The sequence below is a fragment of the Peromyscus maniculatus genome, chromosome 8 (genome assembly GCF_049852395.1).
Source record: "Peromyscus maniculatus bairdii isolate BWxNUB_F1_BW_parent chromosome 8, HU_Pman_BW_mat_3.1, whole genome shotgun sequence".
Taxonomy (NCBI): domain Eukaryota; kingdom Metazoa; phylum Chordata; class Mammalia; order Rodentia; family Cricetidae; genus Peromyscus; species Peromyscus maniculatus.
This window is the reverse complement of record NC_134859.1, coordinates 31598206-31621678: the sequence shown is the minus strand read 5'-3', so window position 1 is coordinate 31621678 and position 23473 is coordinate 31598206. Positions and strand designations below refer to the sequence as shown.

Genomic DNA, 23473 nt, shown 5'->3' with positions numbered 1-23473 from the left:
TTTAAGAGGCCAACTTGAGGGTCCTGACCTATGGATGCTCTCCAGTCTCAGACCCCTGAGGAAACTCAGATTTTAACCGAAAAGTCTCTCAAGATTGTGTTCATCCACTGCCATAAAAGTCATGTAGTGTGATATAATAAGATTCTTCTCTGCTGTTGGTCGATCTGCCAGAGAAATCAGAGCCTCACCATAAGCTGTAGCTGTATTTGAGGCTCACAAGCGCTGGGGGTTCAGCCTGAGCATAGGACAACTCAATTTTACCCAGCTTACCTTTCTGAAGGAACTTCTGAAAACCCTCCCCACATCTGAGAGGTGGCGGGGGGGGGGGGGGGGCGCGGGGGAGGGGGGGACTGGGGTAGCATTCAGCTTGCTTCTCTGTGTTTTGCACATGAACCTTGGTTCCTGTTCTTTTCCTTCACTTCTTTCATGAATTTCTGAGACTTGTCTTGTTTCTCTCCTTAGAATAAAGTCTGATTTGTCTTATTTTGACTCTCTGCTTGACCAGCTCACACAGAGACAGTGGCAAACTCTGCTCCATATTACACAGAACTCCCCAACAGAAGTATATTTATATTTTCTGCAAGTCCAGTACTGGAGTATGATAGTGTGCCTGTATGGGCTTGTTGCATGACATTTCAAGTTTGCTTCTATTCCATGGCAACTTCTAGAAAGTCTGGCTTTTGTGAGCATTGTTCAATACTAATGCATACTGAAGTGGGAAAAATTCCAAGAGGAGGTGTTACAAGTCTTAAGTCATTGTCCTGTCTCTGCGACTACCAGCATTGCCACAAGTGATTGCTAGAACCTTGAGTCCATTTGTCTCTTCCCATTAAATGGCAAGCTGGGATTACACCTCCTCTAAGGTTTCCCATTGTTCTTAAATTCTTTAGACTTCTGTTAAGGTGTAGAGATGATGCGCATTTCAGGCCTAAATTATCTCCAAGAAACAGAACTGGAGGCAACACTTTGTTTTCATGAAGGAATCTCATTTCTCTCCCATGGATCTGAGGAAGTGAGAGATGCAAGAGCAGCAGGGGAGCGAGGCCTTTGACTGAATGGCATTTGCAGTGCAGGGAACACTTGGGCTAAGCACTCTGCCCCCTCTGACTATACATTGGGAAAGCCAGGTGCCTATGTTCCCTCCTCACCCTGCACACACTGTTGTAGATGTAACCAATCGTATTATTAAAATAAGAAACACAGAGCCAATGTAAAAGAGAAAGCCGAGAGGTCAGAGCTCAGAGATAAAATCTTACCTCCTGCAGTGCTCCTAGCTTCCCCGAGAGAGGGAGGTACTTCCTGTGTCCCTGTTTAAATAATCTTTCTGTTCTGCCTTCTCATTGGTTGTAAACCCAACCACATGACTGCCTCATCACTGCCTGTAAGTACCGCCCTCCAAGTCTTAAAGGCGTATGTCTCCAATACTGGCTGTATCCCTGAACACACAGAAATCTACCTAGCTCTTCTAACCATCACGCTCTTACTATGGCTCTAATAGCTCTGACCCCAGGGCAACTTTATTTATTAACATAAAATTAAAATAACATTTCAGTACAAATAAAATATCACCACACACTGTACCTTCAGGTATAGGAACCCCTGCCTCCTTCTAGAGTCATGTCTGTCATCTTGTAATGATGATGTGGGTCTCATCTATTTCTGAGCACTTGATTCACCATGACAGTATCATTGGTTTTTGATTAGCTGTTCACAATGAACCTCTGGCTTGTAGTCAGGCCCAGTACCCTTTATGCTAACTAGTTTGGAACCTTGGGTACTGGTCTGTTGCTCCGTTTCACGGGTCAGATGGTTTCTGCAATTCTCCATGCTTTGGTTCATCTGTCCATTCAACTGGAATTGGTTGGCTCCACTTCAAGCCTGAAGAAACATTTATAAAATGTGTTCATTGTTTCTGCAGAGTTCATCCACTCTTGGAAAAGTTTATAAATCCAGGAAAAGTCTTCAAAATTCATGGCCACCTAGGGCTCTAATGGAAAACTTAATTAACAATAAAGATGATAACAAGTATTACTAGTGTTTCAGTGCATTTTATTGTTTATCCAGTAGTTTTTCAACGTATGTTAATACGTTTAATACATGTCAGGCATTGCTCCAGCTATAATTTAAACAATTTCTCTATGTGGAATTATATTCTAGAGAGGTTATCAACCATACACAAGTGAGACAAGTGAGTAAAAACTGGAATGAAAGGCATTAGCACTGTTGCTGGGCAGATGGAGGAAGAGCTGCTGGTCTCAGAGCAGTCAGACAAGGCCTTATGAACAATATTTGCGCTATAAGCCCAGTTAACTGGAGGGGCCAGTTACTCAGAGAACAAAGAAGAGCATTTGAGGCACAGGAAATAGTAGATACAAAGGCCTTAAGGTTGGACCCATTTGGTATGCTCCAAGGAACAGAAATAGGATGAATAAAGCTGGAGTGGAAATGGGAGCTTTCCTTCTATACCCTGAGATCAAGGACAAAAGCGCGCGCGTGTGTGTGTGTGTGTGTGTGTGTGTGTGTGTGTGTGTGTGTGTGTGTGTTCATGTGCTGTGCAATGTTGTATTAACATAATTCAGACTTGACATTTTAAGGAATAAGCGCTCTCAGACATGTGACTATGAGAGAGAAGTAAGCCCCCTGAGATTGATGGGGGAAAATGACACTAATCACAGTTGGCATTCTAAAACACACCCCTGTTAATTGCTACACACTTGTCTACCCGTTGCCACCCTTGTCTTTGTGCTTAGAAAATGAGAGAGGAGAGTTTCAGGTATTTGCCAGTTTCATTTGTGTGTAAAGTCAACCATGGGGGCATCTGTTTCCTTCTCTTCTCCATGTATGAATTGCTATCTTGTGAGCAATAGCTCTGTAACTACCCTGGTGCCTTGCCCTGTAACCTGGTGAAAAACATTCCTGTGACCCCCGAAAAAGAGCCAAATGCTGTCCTCTCTATCTAAATGGGATTTCCCCCCTCCTCTCCACCTGCCAGTCTAAGCAGGAGTATCTGGTTTGGGGTCTTCTCACTTGCACATTCTTTCCATCTTTGGAACGGGACTCAGAAGAACATTCTATGCACAGAGTCAAGCAGTCAAGAGAGGCAACCACCTACCACCAGTTATAATTGCTGGCTCAGCCAGCATGCTTGAGGCTTCAATAATTGAGGGGTACATTCCCTGATGCAAAAGGACATGTTTTGAGTCTGACGTAGACATAATAGAAACAAGGTCTTTGTAATAAACAGAGGAACTAACTCAGATGAATCCAATATATTGGGCCTGGACCTATGGGAAATAACTCTTTTGGCTTAAGTCCACAATGACCAAAGAACTCATAGTCTATGTCAGTAAGGAACAGAAAAACTTGAGATCATCCTGCCTGCAGAAATCTCTACCTTGAAGCTAGAGAGATGTTTGCAGAGGATAACTGAGATTGAGCTTATAACGAATATAAGTTCAGTTCCCATCACCCAGGGGATCCAGTGTCCTCTTCTGGCCACTGAAAGCACCTGTGCTAATGTGCACATATCCACATATAAACATAGATACACACACACACACACACACACACAAATAAAAATCAAATAAATCCTTAAAAATAATAGAGCCTCTAATTTTAGGAGGTCATTAAAAAAAAACAGAATATGCCAAGACCAAATCTCTATATTTTACTTAGAAAAGAAGTTACATTTATGAAGCCCCCACAGCTCACCTTGCACTGTGCCAGGAAAATGAAACCTGTTCAGTCTTGACACCCATCCTCCTAGGCAGCATGTCCCTACTTTGAAAAAACAGAAACCAAAGTTAAAAGTAGGAGGTGATTTGCCCGGGGTCACTTAAGAAGTAACTGGCATCCCACTGGCATTTGAGCATAGGCCCTTTGGATGCTGAAGCTGCCACTGCAGCAACCCACAAGGGATGCCCTTTTAAGAACTGAAGTCCAGAAAGAAATTAGTGAGACATCCCTGAAGCTGCCTTCCAAATACCCGTTAAAATGTGCATTTTCTCAAGCTATTCCTGTACTCCTTTTACTCCACCGCTCTGAAATGGCTTTGAGTGTGTGTGTTTCTCCGACATGCTCTCATTCTTATACATATGCCAGTCATGGCGACAGATGCTACATTTTTAGGGCTTGCCCATTACAAGGCATTGTGTGATTTAAAAAAAAAAAAAAAAGTGCCTTAAGTGATAAAACATTTTTTTTTTTAAAGAAAATTATTGGAGAGTTTTCCCAGCACCCTCTGCATGGAATGAATAACACAGCCATTTCAGTCACAGGGGCTTCATTGCACCTGGGCTTGTAATTTCCTGGGGTCGTTTTGGTTAAATTAGATTTTAATTCTGAATGATTGTTGCTGGAAATGTTCCCATGGGCCAATTCATATCTCCTGAATAATAGAATTTGATCCAGAATTGAAAATGCTAGTGAAGTAAATGAAGGAAGCCTGTCGTGTCACATATTGGGACTAAGCTGTAGGTGTGTGTTTTTCGGATAGAAAGCTATCTATAGGTGAATATAAGTGTCACTACAGTGTATATACCTGATCCACCTACAGGCAGATAAGCAGAGGGTCCCCTCAGAAGAATCCCCCCCCCAACTTGATCATCCATTATTTTTTAAGCAGGGGCTGAGAGAAGTTTCATTCTGACTCCTCAATTTATGCATTTTGCCTTCTGCCAGCATTTAAGCATGAGAAAGGGAAGGCTGTTTTCTTGTTAAATTGCCTGGCATGCTCGTGATGTTCAGAATGCAGAGATAGGAAGTCTTACTCTGTCTCATACAGAGCCATTAATAAAACAAGAGTAAATCTCTTGTGACCCTTTGTAGGTGTGTGAGATGCAAACAAAAAACAGATGGATGAAATAGCTATAAACTCCTACCAAACTATGCCTAAGATTACAGTGCATTAAGCTATTGGTGTCTTAGCCCCTGTGGAAGGCATCCCTCTGGGCAAAGTCAAGAATGCCCTGATTCTCTTAGTCATGGTTCACATGTGTCTGACTTTTATAATCTGGAGAGTCTGGGAAAGGGCTCTGAACCTGTGCTTAAGAACTCCCAAGAGATTTCCTCCTTATGGGAATAGGGGGACTGACAGGTACAACAGTAATGACTATGGGTTGTACAAGGTCTAAGAAAGCCTATGTCCTTGGCAAGAATTGCATTGGTTGCATAGCTTTAAGGGGTGTGTGGTAGGTGAAGAGATTGTCTAATATATACAAATCCTTACTGAAAGCCTTAGCTCAAAGTTATATGATTCTCTTTCTAGAAACTGCATGTGAGGATCAGGCTCTCTTATGTTTTATTAAAATTCCCCAGAGAAACAGAATCGAATGAAATGGAATGGAATGGAATGGAATGGAATGGAATGGAATGGAATGGAATGGACTGGACTGGACTGGACTAGACTAGACTAGACTAGACTAGACTAGACTAGACTAGACTAGAATAGACTAGAATAGAATAGAATAGAATAGAATAGAATAGAATAATGGATGATAATAGGTATGTAGTTAGGGTAGGGTAAGTAGGTAGATGATAGATAGATAGATAGATAGATAGATAGATAGATAGATAGATAGATAGATAGATAGATAGATATACTAGATAGATATACTAGATAGATAGATAGATAGATAGATAGATAGATAGATAGATAGATAGATAGATAGATAGATAGGTAGGTAGGTAGTATCTGTGAGTCCATGAATAAATATATTTATTGTAGAGAACTGACTTACTGCGGCGCGCTCCTCGGTCAGCGAGGAAGAACGACCACCATGCGAGGATCCGTCTCAGAACACACTTTATTGGAGCGCCTCTTGATTAAGGGAGAGCGGGAGGTGAGGGGCCCCGAGGACTAAACTGCAGCTGTTTATATGAGGACTCAGGCAAACGTGCCGTACTGTGATTGGGTCCCGGGGAGCCACGGGATAGGCTGAGGACATAAGGCCAATTACCATACTCGTGCATCATAGCCAAATATGGAGTTGTTTACAGCTAGGCTACCAGGAAGCCAGCGCCATCTTTGAATAGCGGCTCCCTACAACTTACATGACTGTGGAGGATGACTAGTCCCAGAGTCTGTGGTTGCCACTCTAGCATCTCAGAGGGGCAATGATGCAACTCCAGGACAAATCGAAAAGCCTCAAGTCCAGAAGAACACCATGTTTCAGTCTGAATCTGTGCGACAGAAAGGGACTGCCTTTACATTCTCTCCAGGACATCCATTGATTGAGTAAGGCCCACCCACACTATGAAGGACAGTCACATTTGCTCAGTTTACCAAATAACATGCTAATCTCATTAGGGGAAAAACCTTTAGACATATCCAACCTGGTTTTTGACAAATTTATGCACTTAATGACAAATTTTATGCATCTATATGGTTTATGCATATATATGGTTTAGAGCATAATGCTTTGGTATTTGGCGTGTTGATACATTGTGGAATGGCTAAATCAAGCTAATCAGCATCTGTATTACTACACATACTTTTTTGTGGTGAGAGCAATTAAAATCTATTCATACAGCAACAATAATATGAAAGAATGTATTTTATTAACTATAATAAATAACCCTTTAAACATCTTCCTCCTGTCTACCTTAGAATAACATTTTGCCAAATGTCTGGAGCTATAACTGCATATTCACTTAAATTACTTTATATCTCCAAATATGGTATAAAAAGTGGTTCTCAGTGGGATGTAGATTTTAGCATCCAGTGTTGTATGGCTGGCTGTCCTTCTTGCTCAGAAAATTATCCTGACCCTGGGTCCTCAAAACCACTCAAACCTTTAAGGGTTTCCATTTTCCATGTTAAGGGATAGATTGTGGGTGTGGAAAATGTGCACCATAGCTATTGAAGAAGTTAAAGAGCAAAATAGATCCCATTAGTTGGTCCTAGTCCCTTACTACTTGATAGCTTATTTCCAGGTGAAATCACTAATGGGCTGTAAGGACCAGGAAACAGAGCAGCCTCAATTTTGGTGAACCTTAAGACACCTCTTCTGTCTCCTCTGCTCCTGGGTTGCTGGTTTTGAAATAGCCTGGGAAATAGTCCTGGGAACTATCAAACACATTTTTTGGCATACTCCTTTAACTTATCCTTTCCCCTTAACATCTTCTATTTCCATCCCCTTGACACTGGCACTTCCATCAGTAGCCTTCCTTTCTTCCTCTTCTGCAAACCTTGGAGCATATTGAATCAAGGAAGTGCTAAATAGTGTGTGGGTGAAGGAAATCAGAGGAGGGAGTCAGAAGGAGAATCAAGAAAGACATAGATGAAGGAGCTTGAGGATGAATTATTCGGGACTTGCCAGGGACATTTGCACTGCTCCAGGTAGCCTGTTAAGCAGGTGACCTGCACGGTTGTGATAGCCATCTTATAGATGGTGAAAGGATCAGGGAAAGTCTACAGCTCTTAATTGTTGGAATCTGGACTTCAAAATGGAGAACTGTGATTCTAAAACCTGTGGTCTGGCCTATTGTTTTTATGAACTTATTTAGAAAAAGGAAGCAGAGAGAACATTCAAAAACAGTTATTCAAGTTGAACAAAGTCACAGAATCTATTATTATTAACACATTTCAAAGAGCTGCTTTTGGAGTGAAATCTGAGGCTCTTTGTAATCATGGACATCTCATTAGAGTCCACCTAAATTAAAGTGTAAATCTCAGCTTTATCATTCCATGAATTAACATGTTTTTGAGCATCTGGCTACATGAAGAACACAAGCCCACACTCCATAGAGGCATCTTCTCTAATATGCTGTGCATTGGTCCCTTACCACCTCTGAGTTTATCGCCTGCCTCTTATTCTTTACGTAGACATTCTACGATGGGAGTTACTTCCATACCAGCCATTCTCAGTGTCCTTTCAGTAATCCCCCTGTCCAGACCTTCCAGTAGCTGGCTTTCTCTTTTCAATTGGATTTTTCCAAAAACAAAACAAAAACAAAAACAAACCTTCTAGGCCTCTTGTCTGGATCATACCCATCCCATGTGCATACACATACAATGCTTACACTTGATCCTCCTCTGCCTCATTTTATTTTGTAATGTGTCATACCTTTGGCTGTCTGATGCTGGTTACAAGAGGAACAAAGAAGTCATATCATGTGTTTATCCACTGAGAAGACAACACTGGATTCTGAATATTCTGATATTGCACTGATGCCCTGTCCAATATCCAATTGTCCCACCCTGTCAGGAGCTCATGTATGAAATGTGAAGATCATCAGGGCTTAGGAACATAAGCATGGAGGCACCAGTAATTGTCACCATTGGACAACCGTTTCTCCTCCTCAGTTTAACACTAAACAGCGTCATGGAAATTGGTGGTTCAGCTGAGAGACGAAGACGAAGAGTACTTCTAACACTAACTACCCTTTGGAAGACCAATTTGGACACTAACACTTGAAGAGGAGACCAAGTTAATTGGTAGCCTGTTCCAGGGCCCAGAGAAGCTTCCGTATTTCTGAACTCCTCCCTGGAAACTTTCCTTGCAAGTATCAAAAAGGCACAGGGCCCTTTGAAGCTAGAGCTTGAAGCCTCATGAAAGACACTGTCTTGTACAACTGACAACTTTTCCTAATGAAAACAGAGAGAAGACAGAAAAAGCAGGTCCCTTGGGGCATATACCCTGGGGAAAGAATCTATTTTGGAAGGGATTTTCGCAGCGTGCATTTTTATCATCACTCATGCCAGCATCTTAATCGGGCTTTACTGGTGGGAAGCATTCACCTAGCAGCAGGGATTGCCATGGAAGGGATTTAATCCGAACACTTGGCAGAGGCCTAATCATATTTCACTTATTTTCTTTTATGTGTCTCCTTAAGATAAATGAGTCTGCTCCTTTATCAACAATGGCTCAAGAATCAGAATCCCCCATTTTTCACCCAGGACAGGGGATGTAGAGACTTGCACTTTATTTTCCATCTCTCATTTTCTTCCTTTCAAACAATCGATAAATTCTCCTCCGATGTCTCTTTAAAGGTTGCTTACAAGTTTCAGCTTCAGAGCAATGTGCTGCCATTGGTTTTTATGACTAAATCCTTTCTGCATCTGCTATATATGTGGAGTGACTTAAAGAGATTTTTTTTTTGTGTGTGTGGACTTCTCATCCCACCCCAAACCCCCATGGACTTCTTTTGCAAAAGTCCAAACCACCCAAGTCCTCATTGCAGTCCCCTAGATGGTGAGCACCAGCTCCCAGCAACAGCTATGACTTGTAGTAGTTTACACAGCAATCTTATTATTGTACATTCTCCTGGAATTCAACCCCTTTTAGATGGGAAAGACTTCAACATTAATATCATCCAAGTCCACGCTATGGTTTGGAAAGATGATTCAAGTTGGCTAGGTCTGCCCAAATTGATATAAATAGCTAGTGAAGGCTAGAAGTCAGTATGTCATATTCTTTCCTGTGATTCTATAAGGTCTGTGTGCTTGAGTTCTCTAACAAACATTCTGTTTTAAGTGCTTTTATTTTTACTTTTAATTATTATGTATATATTGGTGTGTCTGGGTATGGACTTAGGCACTTGAGTGCAGTACTTGTTGAAGTCAGAAGTGGGTGTCAGATGTCCTGGAATTGGAGTTACAAACAGTGAGGAGCTGCCTGGTGTGGCTGCTGGACTGAACTAAAGTCTTCTGCAAGAGACCTATGCATCTGTCTATCCCCTCTTCCCCACTCACTAACAGCCTTTTCTGGGCTTTTGGGTTGTTTGTTGTTTTTGCTGTTGTTACTTTGAGATAGGATCTTATGCTTTAGGTCAGGCTATCCTTAAGCACCTCACTCATGGCTCGTCTGCACTGCATGTGCTGGGATTACAGAGCTGAGCCAACAACCACAGTTTAAGAACAATCTTTAATGTGCTGGCCTAGCTATTTTCTCAAAGGCTAATAAGCATGCATTGGACTGAATATGTGGTATTGGAGCTCACTGACTTTTAAGTCCTACTTGGGTTCATTTAGGAGCTGGGCTATGGTTCCTTGTGACTAACAGAAGTCTCTGCGATAATAAGTGAAAATGTACTCCTGAGTCAGAGAGTATGAGAGATGTTTGGGAAAAAAGACAGCTTCAATACTGGCCCTGCCTGTGCAAACTGGTAGGAGGGGCATGGCTAGGCATGCTGGGGCTCTTAAGCACCTTTTCCTAGTTGACTGAATTGCTCACAATCCACCCACATAATCAGTCATAAAGTGGGTATGGAAATATAAACCTCCATGGCCCCAGATCAATAGAGAGCATCAGAGTATTTCAAATGGTAGATGTTCCTTCCTCCTGTGTTACTAAGTGACTGTCCTGATAAGGCCCATGGACATGTCACTTGGGTACAAAATCAATCTTCACTCTTTAAGACCCCTGAGGTTTTCAGTGCCTGTCTCCAAAGTTATAACCTGGATTCTTTTGAATGATACATGTGGATTATCTGATGTAATCCTCAATTTAGAGATAGTAATTACCTTGATAACCTAAGTATGGCTGAGGACTAAGGTTTGAGTCAATGTTTTAGCTAATGCTGTCTGATTCCAGATCTTATATCCATGATCAGTACGCCAAAGCACTCGATGTGTGCATGCATGTTCTGCTACAGTGATGGAGGAAAGCAAAGACAAGCAGTTTCAAAAGGGCATTAGGGATTAAGAAACATCTTCTCACAGAAATAGAAATAGGTGCTTTCAGAGAAGCCCTTAAGGATGAGTAGGTCTTGGTGGATTTGTCAGTAGGGAGACTTAGGCTCCCCTGTTCCATGTGTGCTTTGGTAGACTGCCATCCCCCTTGACTTAGTCACTTCAGAACAGTATAGAGTAAAGACTGGTTATCCTTACATTTCTCTGGTAGCTAGAAAACATGGGGTGCTTCAGATATAGTAACCTTCAGTTTCTAAATCACTTGAAGCAACCCTGTGAATGAGCAATCACGGTCCTGATCCATTGAGGTGCCAAAGCAATTTAGCAGTATTATTCACTGTCTTTCTGTCTAAATCTTCCCTCCCTCCCTCCCTCCCTCCCTCCCTCCCTCCCTCCCTCCCTCCCTCTCTCCCTCCCTCCCTCCTCCCCCTCCCCCAGATTTCTGATACACAATCCTTACGTGAACTAGGAGGTAGCAAGTGTAGAAAGTAGAAAGTCCATAATAAGCCTGAGTGACCAAAGAAAGGAAATGTGCATGAAGTTGTGATGACCCAGCATATGACTGATAGAATCTAAAGCTGTGATGCAGACACAGTGTGTCTTGTTGGTCCTTTCCTTTGCTGTTGTGTTCATCACCCATCACTGCTGACACCTGGGTTTCTACTCCCCAGCAAAGTCAGTAGCTGCCTGTGCAGCCTCCCCCACATTTTGTCTTGATCCCCTAATGTATCCTATGTGAAAGTCCCATCTTTCCTCCCCTGAGAAATCCTTCTTGACTCTTGGTCTGTGATAGCCACAGGAAACTGCCATCCTATTCCTTTAATAGTGTCACACAAAGGGCAAGCAACTCTAAGCATCCTGGCCTCCTCTTGAACTTGCCAGCTCTCCCTGCCCAGCGCACATCTCTGAACTGGTATTCTGAAGTGATTTGGAGGATCCCATGGCACAGACTGCTGAGCCCAGAACCAGCTTCTCTGGGAGCAATATTTCCAGACTGTCACTCTTTGGAAAAGGACCTTGTTAAGGTTATATTTGCATACTCTAAGATTCACCTACAATGAGGGTGCAATTCAGTGATTTTCAGTAAATTTACCAATTTGTAGCTATCTCTACAATCCAATTTTAGAGCATCCATCACCTCAATATAATCCCTTGAACCCCTCTGAGGTCGGTTCCCATTCTCACACTAACCCTTGGGCAACACTAATCTACTCTGTGTCTCTCTAGATTTGCTCCTCAGGACATTACATATAAATGGAATCATATTATACGTAGGCTTTTATGTCTGGTTTCTTTTACTTGGCATAATGTTTTTGAAGTTTATTCATATTTTGGAATATACCAATATTTTATTCCTCCTTAGTGATAGCTAGCATTCCTTTGCAGGGATAGAGAATATTTTCCCTTTTTCCTCATCAGTTGTGGGACATTTCTTGTGGTTTCTGTTTGTTCTTCTCCAAATGGTGCTGCAGTGAACATTTGTGGGTTATTGTATGGACATGGGCTTGAACTATCTTAGCAGGTACTTAACACTGTAATTCCTGGGCCATATTGTAACTGCATGTAACAATCAATCTTTCTCAAGATGCCCATGCCACTTTTCACTCACCCTGGTACCACATTACAGATAGTGTATCTCCATATCTTTGCAATCATGCATGCTACTCATGTATGGTCTTTTAGCTTTTGGAGCTCCTGGCAGAGGTGATCCCATCTTTATGTTTTTGTACCAGTTCACCTGGCATCTGGCATACAGTTGGAGCTTAACAGGGCAATATAAGACATGATATTGATGAGTTTTGTTGGGGAGATAGAATTAACACCAGCCCCTCAGTTTGTTCGTTTGCGAAATGAAGCTAACACCACGAACCACCGTCCCCCCAGAGTAATAAAAAGGATTAATGGATATAATGTAGGTAATGTGCTTTGCATAATGCTTGAGGAAGAGGGTAGCTTTGATTGTCAGCATTTCAATATTTACAAATGAGCATTTCATGGCAAACCTTTTGTATATAACACATCCCTGGCTTTTCTTGCAGTTACGTATTTGGGGAACTGTGAATGGTATACTCGACTCCATTAGAACAAGAAATGATACACAAATGCTTTATCTCAACAAATTTGAAGTCTGGTGAGAAAGAATGTAGATCAGCATGGCTGATTATGTGATGAAATAGGAGAGCAGGAATACTTACAAGGGGATTAAAAAGAAAGAGGATAAGAAGGCCTGAGACAAGAGGCAGGACACAGGGACACTGAGATCTGAGAAAGCTGAGCACCTCTGGCTTTGGGACAGCAGCTATGGAGAAGACAGCCTCAGCAAAACCATAAGATGACAGAGAGGAGCACAGGGGTAGGAAGGTTACTATTAGCCTGGGGGCAGGGGGCACATCTGTAAACACTCAAAAACAGAAATCATGAAGAGGCCAGAGAGAGATGGGGATGTGGAGGCTGGCAGGTGAAGGCTTGGGGGAAGCGGCTGGGAGGAGTGGAGGGAGGGGAAATGGTGTCCAGGATGTATTGTGTGAGAGAAGAATAAAAACAAAAACAAACAAAGAAACAAGATGAAGAGTGTTGCCTATGTGATTAAGAAGTTCCACCTTGGCACTCGGGGTGAGCTGAAGCCAGCTACAGGCCCAGACAGCCACAGACACACCCCATGCCTCACACTGTGGGCAAACAGGAGCCACTGGAGTGAACAGGTGATAGAGAAACAGGGGAGGAGAAGCTGAGTGGGTCGCACACTGTGTAGAGAAGCGGAAATGACAGCCAGATGGTGGTAAGGAGCAGGCTGATATGGGTGGCCTGTGCTGCCACCTAGAGCCTTGTGATGTCTGGGCCTGTGCTGCAATGGAGGGCCATGTCTGGGTCCATGGGCCTACCATAGCTGGGGTCTTTGTTGATGTCTATGGCCCATGTTACTACCAAAGGCTGTATGAATGCCCATGGTCTAAGCCATTCCCAAGACCATGTTGATGTCTGAAAGCCATACTGTCACCAGCACCATACCAATCTGAGCTGCCATCCAGGGCCATGGTGATGGATATCTGGACCCAAGCTGCAGCTGAGGCCCATGTCTGTGTGTGTGGTCCTAGTCATTGCCAGCTGCCTCGGCAGGAGAGTAGAGTAGCCTCCCCTGCCCCTACGCAATGCCCTCCTGGGAGAACTGGCCCCAGTGGCATGAGCATGGATGAACTGTCCCCAACCTTCAGTGGCCCTCAGAGAACTATCCCCACTCCCTGGCTGCCACAGTTAGAGAGCTGAGAGCTGACCCATACCACATGCACACAGGAGAGATGGCCTGCTGGAGTGCATGAAGGGACCAGTCCTGTAGAACAGTAGTTGTGGGATCTCCATGACTTGGGCAACAGCAGGATATTGGAGAAGTTTCAGTGAGGCTGCAGTATTGATAGTTTACCAGCATCCAGAGGCCTTGAGGCAGACTAACAACTTATTAGCATTTGCTAATAAAGCTGTTTGGGCAAAGGGGGTATATAGCATGGCACCATGACACGTTGCAGCTCCCAAGGTTACTATGTCAAATGATTATGTGATGGAGAAGTAGAAAAGACAGAAAACTAAAATGGTTTTCTTTTTTTTCTTCTTCTTTTTCTTTTTGGCGGGGAGGCCACAAGGATGGAGGCTAGATATGGAAGGATTAGAAAACCAATGGAATAGGGGTGCATGATGTGAAATTCCAAAAAAATCAAGAAAAAGAATTATGTTTAAAAAAAAATTCCATCTTTACCTCTGCCACTGCTGTTTTATGTTTTAAAATCTGAAAAAACTACCAAGATGGTTCAATACATAGATGTTAAAAGTGACCATCTATAGGAAAGACACAGCCTGGAAATCCTAACACCCTAACACATGGGCCCAAAGATCACCACGGAGAGAAAGCAGATTGCTAGAGTTAGTGGTTGGGAGAGTTAGGCAAAACAGTGCATCCTGGACGTGATGGGACTCTTATATTCCTAAACTCACAGCAGCTGTGGTTGCCTGCAAATGACCTACCCAAGACCAAGCCAACCAACATTACAGCATGGACGGGGAGGGGTGCAAGAGCACCTACCCCTTGGCTGAGGAGCTGGTGCAGTTCATGACTGCCAGGCAGGGTAGGAAGAGTGAATTTTCATTAGGGCTGTGAACCCCGGTAGGTTGGGTAGATTTCAGTGATGGCTTAACACCCATGTGCATATAAGCACCAGGAATTATACCAAGCGAGTTATTAACATGAAGTTGGGGAGTGGGGAGAGGGTATCTGGGAGGAGTTGGAGGTAGAGAATGGGAGGTGATTATGATCAAGTATATTGTATACATGTATGAAATTCCCAAAGAGTACTGTATTTAAAAATTCTAATTCCCAACCCATTCTTTCATTATTGACTTCCTCTCCGCAAGTTGCACTTGTACCCTATATATAAAAACATTTATGCTTTCTAAGTAGAAAACCTAAGTATTCTCTTTCATTCCTTATACTCATCATTAAGCAATTATTGCATGTTTGGTCTGCCCATCCTGGTTGAGAAAGCAAGTTCTAACAATTTGGAAGCTGGTAGAGGAGTAGACCTAACTTTAGCAGGTTTGTAACCCCACCCACACCCAACTACTACCTTCTCAAAGGTAATTGCACAAGCTTATCATCTCTACATGGTTTGGTTGATGAATATTTTAGCTTCTAAGATGTGTGAAGGTGATACCATTCTGTAGAAATCACACTCCATATGGGCTCATCTTTGGGCTACTGAGGGGTGTTGGGTAGAGCAGTGGACTACAGCTGTCAGTCATGTAATCACAAGGGTCAACAGGTGCTAAACTGTGATGCTCAGTATATTACATAAAACAAATACATTTTCTACCAGTGATATTTTTAACTTACAGCCTGTTTCAACTAAATCCATGGAAAGTAACATCATTGTTAAGTTACAGGACTTCTTTATTTAGAATGAATAAATTCTTTCACTTCAAAGCATTTGTTGAATGGGTACTACTTCCCAGGCAAGATTTTAGAAACGGAGTGTCTAGCAGTGAAGAAAATAGCCCAAAGCCTTACACCCCATCAAGCCTACATTCTCATGCAGTCTTTGTATCGTTTAATATCATTTCCTGCTTGGTTCAAATCTAATTCATGCCCTACCATTAAAACTGCTTCAGGAAGAGATTGCCATGTGAGTGCTTACTAAAATAGCACTTGGCTTCACTTCAAGACTCAAATGTGCTGACAGAATTAAAACCTGGCTGGTGCTGATGCAGCAGGAAGATCACAGGAACAAGAAAGCACACTTCCTTAAAACCACATCATACCACTCCACAGTGACCAGCCAGACCTCAAGGCCAGCATCCAGATCCACTTGGCTTGGGAGTTTCTAGATGTCTTAGTATTTGGCCCAACACCAGACCCTGCCATGTACTGGCTTCAACTAAGAGAATTGGGGTCACATACTCATGTATGTGGTCCCTTGACATTGAGTGCTCTGCCACTCTTGAGTGAGGATTCACCCCTGACTCTTGGGCTATCCTACTACTTATCTTAAAAGGAACTGAAATTTTACTGTTTGAACAGGGGAGAAATCAGTGGGTCTTTCTAAATACATATTATATGTATTTAGTAATAGATATCTCTTACATCTTATTAGTAGAAAAGTTAGACTTCAGGTCTGTCCTGTAACTACTATCTTAGTCCTGCCCTCAACTGTTGATTGTAATTAAAGATGCAACCATTTCAGGTGAATCTGATGCCAAGATATTGTTGATGAATCTTTGACGCAGTCTATGAAGGAGACACTGAAAATGGGCAGACATTTAGTTTACCACTGTATTCTGCTTTGTTAGTGCAGAGGCCAGCTACATCACATTATTTAATCAACTTACACCACCAAGTATTTTTAAACAGACTTAGAGAGCAGGAAGGAGACTAGAAAACTAAAGCTTATGGTACATGGACATATGAGGAGCCTCTAAGAAGCAATGGGAAATTGGCAAGGTTGTGGTGTGTTTGCAGCCACGAGAGAGATGGAGATAAAAACTGAACTACTACTATAAGGGATTAGCTGGTTGTTGGGACAAATTGGTTTCTTGGGCTTTGCTTATTTCTCTCTTTGCTCTTCTTTGATTCCTTCTTTTTCTTTTCCCTTTATTGCAAGTTCTCCCTGCTGCTGGTGAGACACATGCATGTCCAGCAGCCTGTTGCCTTTCTGACATGGTTTGAATGCCTTATCTGGGGCCATATTGGCAGAGCTGTGTCTATAAATGCCAGCAATAAGAATAACAGGTATGTGGCTGTAAGGCAGCCATGTGGCTCTCTAAGATCTGTTCTCATCCATAGGCTGAAGCACACTTATGAAAAGGGATGGGGGAAAGTGCCCATTGCCAGTTTTGTCGTTTAGTTCCATCCCAGCAATACCAGCACTGAATGTATTGAGACACACACCTAATGGTTATGTCATAGAACGCTGTTGTGGGAGTCTGAGATCTCATGCCATAGTGAAATAGGCTAGGGAGAATGTGTGATGTCCTTAAAGCAAGAAGGCTGTGGGCAGTGACTGTGAGAGAGGCCCACCCAGAATTGACAGGAGCTCGCTGAGATTTCAGTTTTCAAATGTTACTAGGAAACAGAGAGCAATAAAACCAAAGCATGTGCATAGTTTACAAATCTGTAAAACAAAAGAGGACTTTAAAATGGCATGAAAGGAATTGCGAGTACTAGGAGACTTTGAAGTCGATTATCGTTGTGGGTAGGTGTCGTGACAGCACACATCAGCGTTCCAGTGACTGAAGCCCCCTCATTTGTACTTTGCTGGCTGACTGTGCTTCAAGGATTTTCAGGGCTGGCAAAATTTCAGTTGTTTTTATTAGTCATAATGTCAGGTTGGGGTGATTTGGGAGTTCTGGGGCTGCATCCTATGCACTCTTCACTAAATCAAACTAGCAAAATAACTGGGGAGAAACAGAGAGAGTTTCATAGAGTTCTGACTGGCCTGGAACTCAATGTATAGCTGAAGATGACCTTGAGCTCCTGATCTTTCTAGCTCCACTTCAGTCTTCTGAATACCAGTAAATAAAGAAGGGAAGTTCAAATTCTGTTATATTTCCCTGTAAAATGTAACTTAAGGTAAGTAAATGAATGAAATGAAAGTTTTCTCAATAGAATATCCTAGCTAATAAATTAAGAATTTAATGAGACCAGGCTATTGTATGTTTGGAACTTCTAGTGAAATTGTGTCTCCTTCTAACAGAGATTATGGATTGCTTATAACATTATAGTAAGGATGCTATGCACCTCTTGGTAGAAAAATATCCCAGGTGGCAAAAAGAAAAATTCCCCCATCCCAAAGATAGGCATACCCTGTTCTCAGAATCTGTAAAGTTGCTACTGTTCTTAGCTGAGGGGAGTTAAATTTGCAGATAGAATTGTGTGTTCAGTTGATCATGTAAGGGAAAGGTTGTCCTAAAGTAGCTGCTTTGGTTACTTGTCTCTGCAACAAATGAAACACTGGAACAAAAACAGCCCAAGAAGGGAAGAGCTTACTTTGGCTCACAGTTGAAAGGGACCACCCATCATGGTGGTAAAGGTCTTGGCAGCAAAAGGTTGAAGCAACTTGTAATATTGTATCTGTCTTCAAGAAGCATGGAGCAGTGAATGTTTGTGCTCAACTTGCTTTCTCCCTTTTATGGAGTACAGAACATCAGCCCATGGAATGGTGCCTCTCACAGTTAAGGTGAATCTTCCTACCTCAATCAAACTAACCCAGATAATCTCCACACAGATGTGCCAGGAGGCTGCCATACTGTAGGTAATATCTCAGGAGTAGCCCAAACAGCTTGTCTCCTAGATTATTATAGATCCTGTCCAATTGACAGTATTAGCATGAGCCTAGGGAAGTCACAAACCTAAGGAAATCACAGAACATTCGTCTGTGGTCAGAATGCTTAGCGATTATTAAACTGACTGTTATTAACTTTGAGAGTGGAAAGAGGTCATGGACCCAGGGCTGGGGGAAGCCTGTAGAAGCTAGACAATGGCAAAGATTCTCATTCAGTCTTCTCAAAATAACCAGCCCTTCCAACACCTAGAGTTTAGTCCCATGAGCTTTTAGGCAGAATTCTAACATTAAGTACTATTAGATACAAAAATTATGTTGTTTAATACTAATGAGTTTATGGCTAGCAGTTCATTAAAACAATAGAAAACAAACACACCTCATTTCCTAGAATATACTCTGGATACAGTCTTCTTAGAAAACTCCATCTGAGGCTGGTCAAGGCTCCTGGTTATAGCTGACAATTTACAGAAAATACAGTAGTCAGAGGAACCTGTATGAGATGATAAGGCACAGGAAGAGAAAGGAGATTGTATTTTATCAAAATAAAGTGAAATACACACATGGGAGAGAGAAGGGGGAGGGGGAGGGAGGGAGGAGATATGAGAATGATGAGAAGGAATGAATACAGAAATCTTATTGTCTGGGAAACTATTGGTAAGTGATTCATTTGAGAAATACTGTCTGGAGGCTATAGGAAACTAACTAGTATTTTGTCTATCAACCAATAACAATAGAAAATGTCATTCAAATAAGCAAATTATTAGAGAGGAAAATATATTGTCAGTGAGGTGTGAACACTGATATGAGTATGTGCTGTTAACACAAGAATGATTGATAAGGTTTGATATTTTATGTTCGTTATTAAGGAATGATTGTCAGGGGGACTACAAAATATATATGGCATTTGGATTATTTTTGAGTAAGAGGGAGGAAGAATGATGGGTAGCAATAACCATAAATTGATACATGTTGCAGATGAGTGGTAAGAGGCTGCTGTAGATTTCTACCTTTTCATGGATTTTAGCACTAACACTGAGGAGCCAAACAGATCACGTGCAAGCACTCAATGTGACCACAAGCTGTTGGTGTGAAATTTCTGCAAGGAATTTTGGAAATAGGATCTTTCATTTCCATCCTTTTCACCCTGCCTGCCTCCTCTGCTCTGTGCAGCCTAGGGATGAAGGCCTCCTCTTTCTGTGCAAGTCAGTGGCTCAGGGGCATTCTCAGAATAGAATTTGCTTGGAATAAGTGAGCAAAAAGAATAATATGCATAATTGTATTGAACAATGCCTCCTGGTATTTTATGTTCATTTGGATTCCCCTCATCTCACTCCTGAAAATATTTTTAAAAAGAAGAAGGAAAGAAGGAGAAGGCAATAACTGTTTCAATTTTTGACAGCCTGGGGTATTTGGAAATGTTAGCTCATCACATTTTCCCTGTTGTGTCTGTGTGTCTATTTCAGGATGGAATGGGGAACTTAAGAATCACAGAAAAGGGTCTGAAGCTGGAAGGAGACTCCGAGTTCTTACAACCTCTCTACGCCAAAGAAATCCAGTCCCGACCAGTAAGTTTCTGATGAGAAAAGAAAGCAATTGATGCTCTAAAATCTAAATCTGGGGAAATCTACCTTGCTAGCTGCTGAGATGGCAATTTCAGATGGTGTTAAATTGCCATTTGAACCTGAAGACTCAGATAACAATCATAGGTATGGTGCTGTAAACAAGATTATCCCACCATGTCCCTTACCTTTGTGGCAGAGATGGTAGTAGCCACTGTTTATCAACTTCTAGATGATGCTATGAACTAGAAGATAATAAACACAGTAAAACCCTGGCACCAAACCTGTGAAGAACAATATTACTATTATTTAATTAATTGTCAATCATTTCAAAGTCATCTGTGATAACAGAACTAATGAATCATAACTTTGGTTTTCATTTACAATTCATATGTTCTAGCCCATGCTGTCTAGAATCAGTTCATTATCAAAAACTGTGATCTAAAATGGTATTTAATGACTGAATGCTGTGTGCCATTGAGGTACAGGCTGGCTTTGTGTGTGTGATTAATTCAAAGGTTGGTCATTGTGGTAGAAACTATTGCTACTCCATTTTACAGATTAGCGAATTAAGACATTGATAAGTAAGATGTCCAGAATAAATTTAAAAAAAAAAAAAAACAGAGCAAAGATTTCGATTCTGGAAATTTAATTCTAAAGCTTTTTTTGTCAACTAGTTTGTTGTATAAGGTTTTCATTTTTCTTTCTTGTAGTAAAATGCATGATTCCTACATAGTGTACCTTCAGTAGTTCAGGTTATCAAACTCAGTGGTTAATGATGTCTGTTGGTGGTGGTTGGTTAGGATGATGGTCTGAATGTGAACTGTCCCCCACAGAGTTATGTATCACCTGGTAAGTCTGCAGTGGCTAGTGCTTTCTTGATAGGTTGTAAAATAGGTAGGACGTGGAGGAAGTGTATCACTGAGGGAGGTCCTTCAGGTTTATCAACCAGCTCTGCTTCCTGCTACTCTGTGCTTCATGGTCATTAGACATGTAAGCAAGTGACCTCACACTTGTTCCCCCACAGTTTCCACCTGCTGCCATACCAACAACACACATACATGTGGACTTCGCTGTCTACATGGGAGCCAAAATAAATCTTCTCCTCCCACCCCTGTGTCACTTCTTATCAGATATTTGATTATAATGATGATAAAGCTAATACCCATCACTTTTTTACATAGGATTTTACTAATTTAGTTTGTGAAGAAGTAGAGCTCATTGGTTGAACATGTTTATTAAATCCTTCACTTTGCATATTAAATCCTTCACTTTGCTTCACTGTCCACATGAAAGCTAAGACTGACTAGAAAGTTCCTCTACCATCATTTACATAATATGCATTAATTGGAATAATTAATGAAATATGGCAACTTGGAATAGTGACTCATTTTGTATGAGGGCCATATGAGGTCCAGAATTATAGTAGACTAGATCTAACTCATGATGCTAAGTCCCTCTACTTGCAGAAATACTCCATTCTTATCACATCTGGAATACAACTCAAATTCCCCCAGCAAGGCCTGTCAAAATCTTTTTAAATCTGTTTTTTAGAAAATGTGTGTGTGTGTGCCACATACACAAGTACATGTGAAAAACCTCACCACAGTAGAAATAATGATGAACATGTCCACCACCCCTAAGAGTCTCTCTCTGTCCCCTTTTAACTCCTCTGTCACATCAAACCATTCTGTCCTCCCCTGCTTCCAAGAAACCATTCCATGACTCTGTCCTCACTTTGCATTTCTCTGAACTTCATAGACCTGGAGTCATATATGATGTTCATTTAAAAAAAAAAAAACTTAACCATAAAATACCTTTGCCACTGCCTGACTTTTTTCCTTAAAACCATCTGTTTAATATCTAACTTACAAAAGTTCTGTCTTTTACCTGCAATTAGACTGTCTTGGTTTGCCAAAAAGAGATAGGAGATTATGGTTCAAGGGTATAGGCTTTTACGTTTCTCTCGTGGAGAACATTAGAAGACACAGAGAAAAACTATCTTGGAGAATGTTGGAAGATCTAGAGGGAGATGGGGAATTGTTTGCTATGAGATGGAATCTGCATCTCCTTGACATGTCACAAGGGAAAACAAGTGTGTTGACAGAAAATGATAAAGGAAAAATGAACAGACCTTTAGGACTAGTCTATAGACCCTCCTCTGTACAGGTAGAAATTAAAGCACTGCAAAATTGTTAGGTGTGGTGACACCTGCCTAAGAAGACAAATTTACAACTGTGAGTGATATCAGTAAACATTAATTCCTGAATTACCAACAAATATCTAGGCTGAGTATTCAAAGCCTCTGAGAGTTGACTAAATCACCTCACTGAATGGTTGGGTAGTAATGTCTAGTGAAGGAGCTAGGACTTGCCTTGCTACCAGCAGCTCAAACAGACCTAAGCTCCATGACTGGAAAGCCCCATGGTATTCTGCTGAGCTGGCCTTCAGTTTTTCTCATCATACCAGCTTGGTGTGATAAGCTGGGTCACACTTGGCGATTTTCTACTCAGTAGGGGTAGCTGGCTAGAACACACCACTGAGCCCTTGAGAGGGCTCAAGGAGCTAGGAAAATGAACCCCCAAATGATGAATGATGTAGAAAATAGACCCAGTGATATCAGATCTATCCACTTATGGGACAGTCTCTATTTAATAAGTTTCTTATCAAGATGAATGCCTTGGGAGGGACCCACCTTCTGCACTGTGGGCTGATGGATATACCTAACCATTGTGAACCTCATTTCCCCACAGACATCAATCGACAGAGCTACTATTTTCTTTTTCAGATGGGCAATGATGACAATTTCACATTTTCCTGAAATAACCACATTTGTTCATTTGATGTGAGCCAAGAGAAGAAATCTGACCCTCACAAAGAACAGAGGATCTAACAAAGTGGGCTGATGTTTCTGACAGTAGACCTGGGCAGCATTCTTCTACTCACTGTGTTCTCTAGTCTACCAGTCTCTTTCAGTCATGGTGGTCCATATCCAATCATTCCAATCCTTTGTATTATGTGCCCTTGACATCCCTTGCCTCTAATGTTCCTTGCCCTCAGCTCTTGGTTTACAGAATTGCAAGTATACACACCTCATCAAGGAGTCAATAAAAATTGGGTTTTATTTTTCCCTTTGGAAAACTAAGAGGGAATACTTATTTGTAGCAGGAAGCTTAAAAGTTCTTATTAATAAAATCAAACCCGAGGCCAGTTATTGGGGTCCATGCTGGTAAATCAGAGAGACAGAACAAGCCACAGCTATCTCACCTCACCAGTTCCTCAGCTGGTCCTGTTTCCTCAGACTGGAAGCCTCTGAATCCTCATCCAGAATGAATCTCAGCTGAACTGTGTTGCTCCATAGCCTGAAAGCTTAACCAGGCCAAATGCTTAACCAGCCAAATGCCTCTAGTTTCTGGTCCTCACGCCTTATATATCTTCCTGCTTTCTACCACCACTCC

The 23473-nt window shown here is 41.8% G+C and overlaps 1 protein-coding gene across 3 annotated transcripts in view; it reads left to right on the top strand.

The window, feature by feature from the left end:
• Positions 1 to 23473, top strand: part of Sgcd (sarcoglycan delta) — a 933235-nt gene that overhangs the window by 698118 nt on the left and 211644 nt on the right. For all 3 annotated transcript variants that reach the window (XM_042283896.2, XM_042283895.2, XM_006987139.4), the window contains one exon: positions 19920 to 20021. In XM_042283896.2, coding sequence (XP_042139830.1) covers positions 19920 to 20021 — 102 coding nt within the window. The remainder of the gene's footprint in view (positions 1 to 19919; positions 20022 to 23473) is intronic.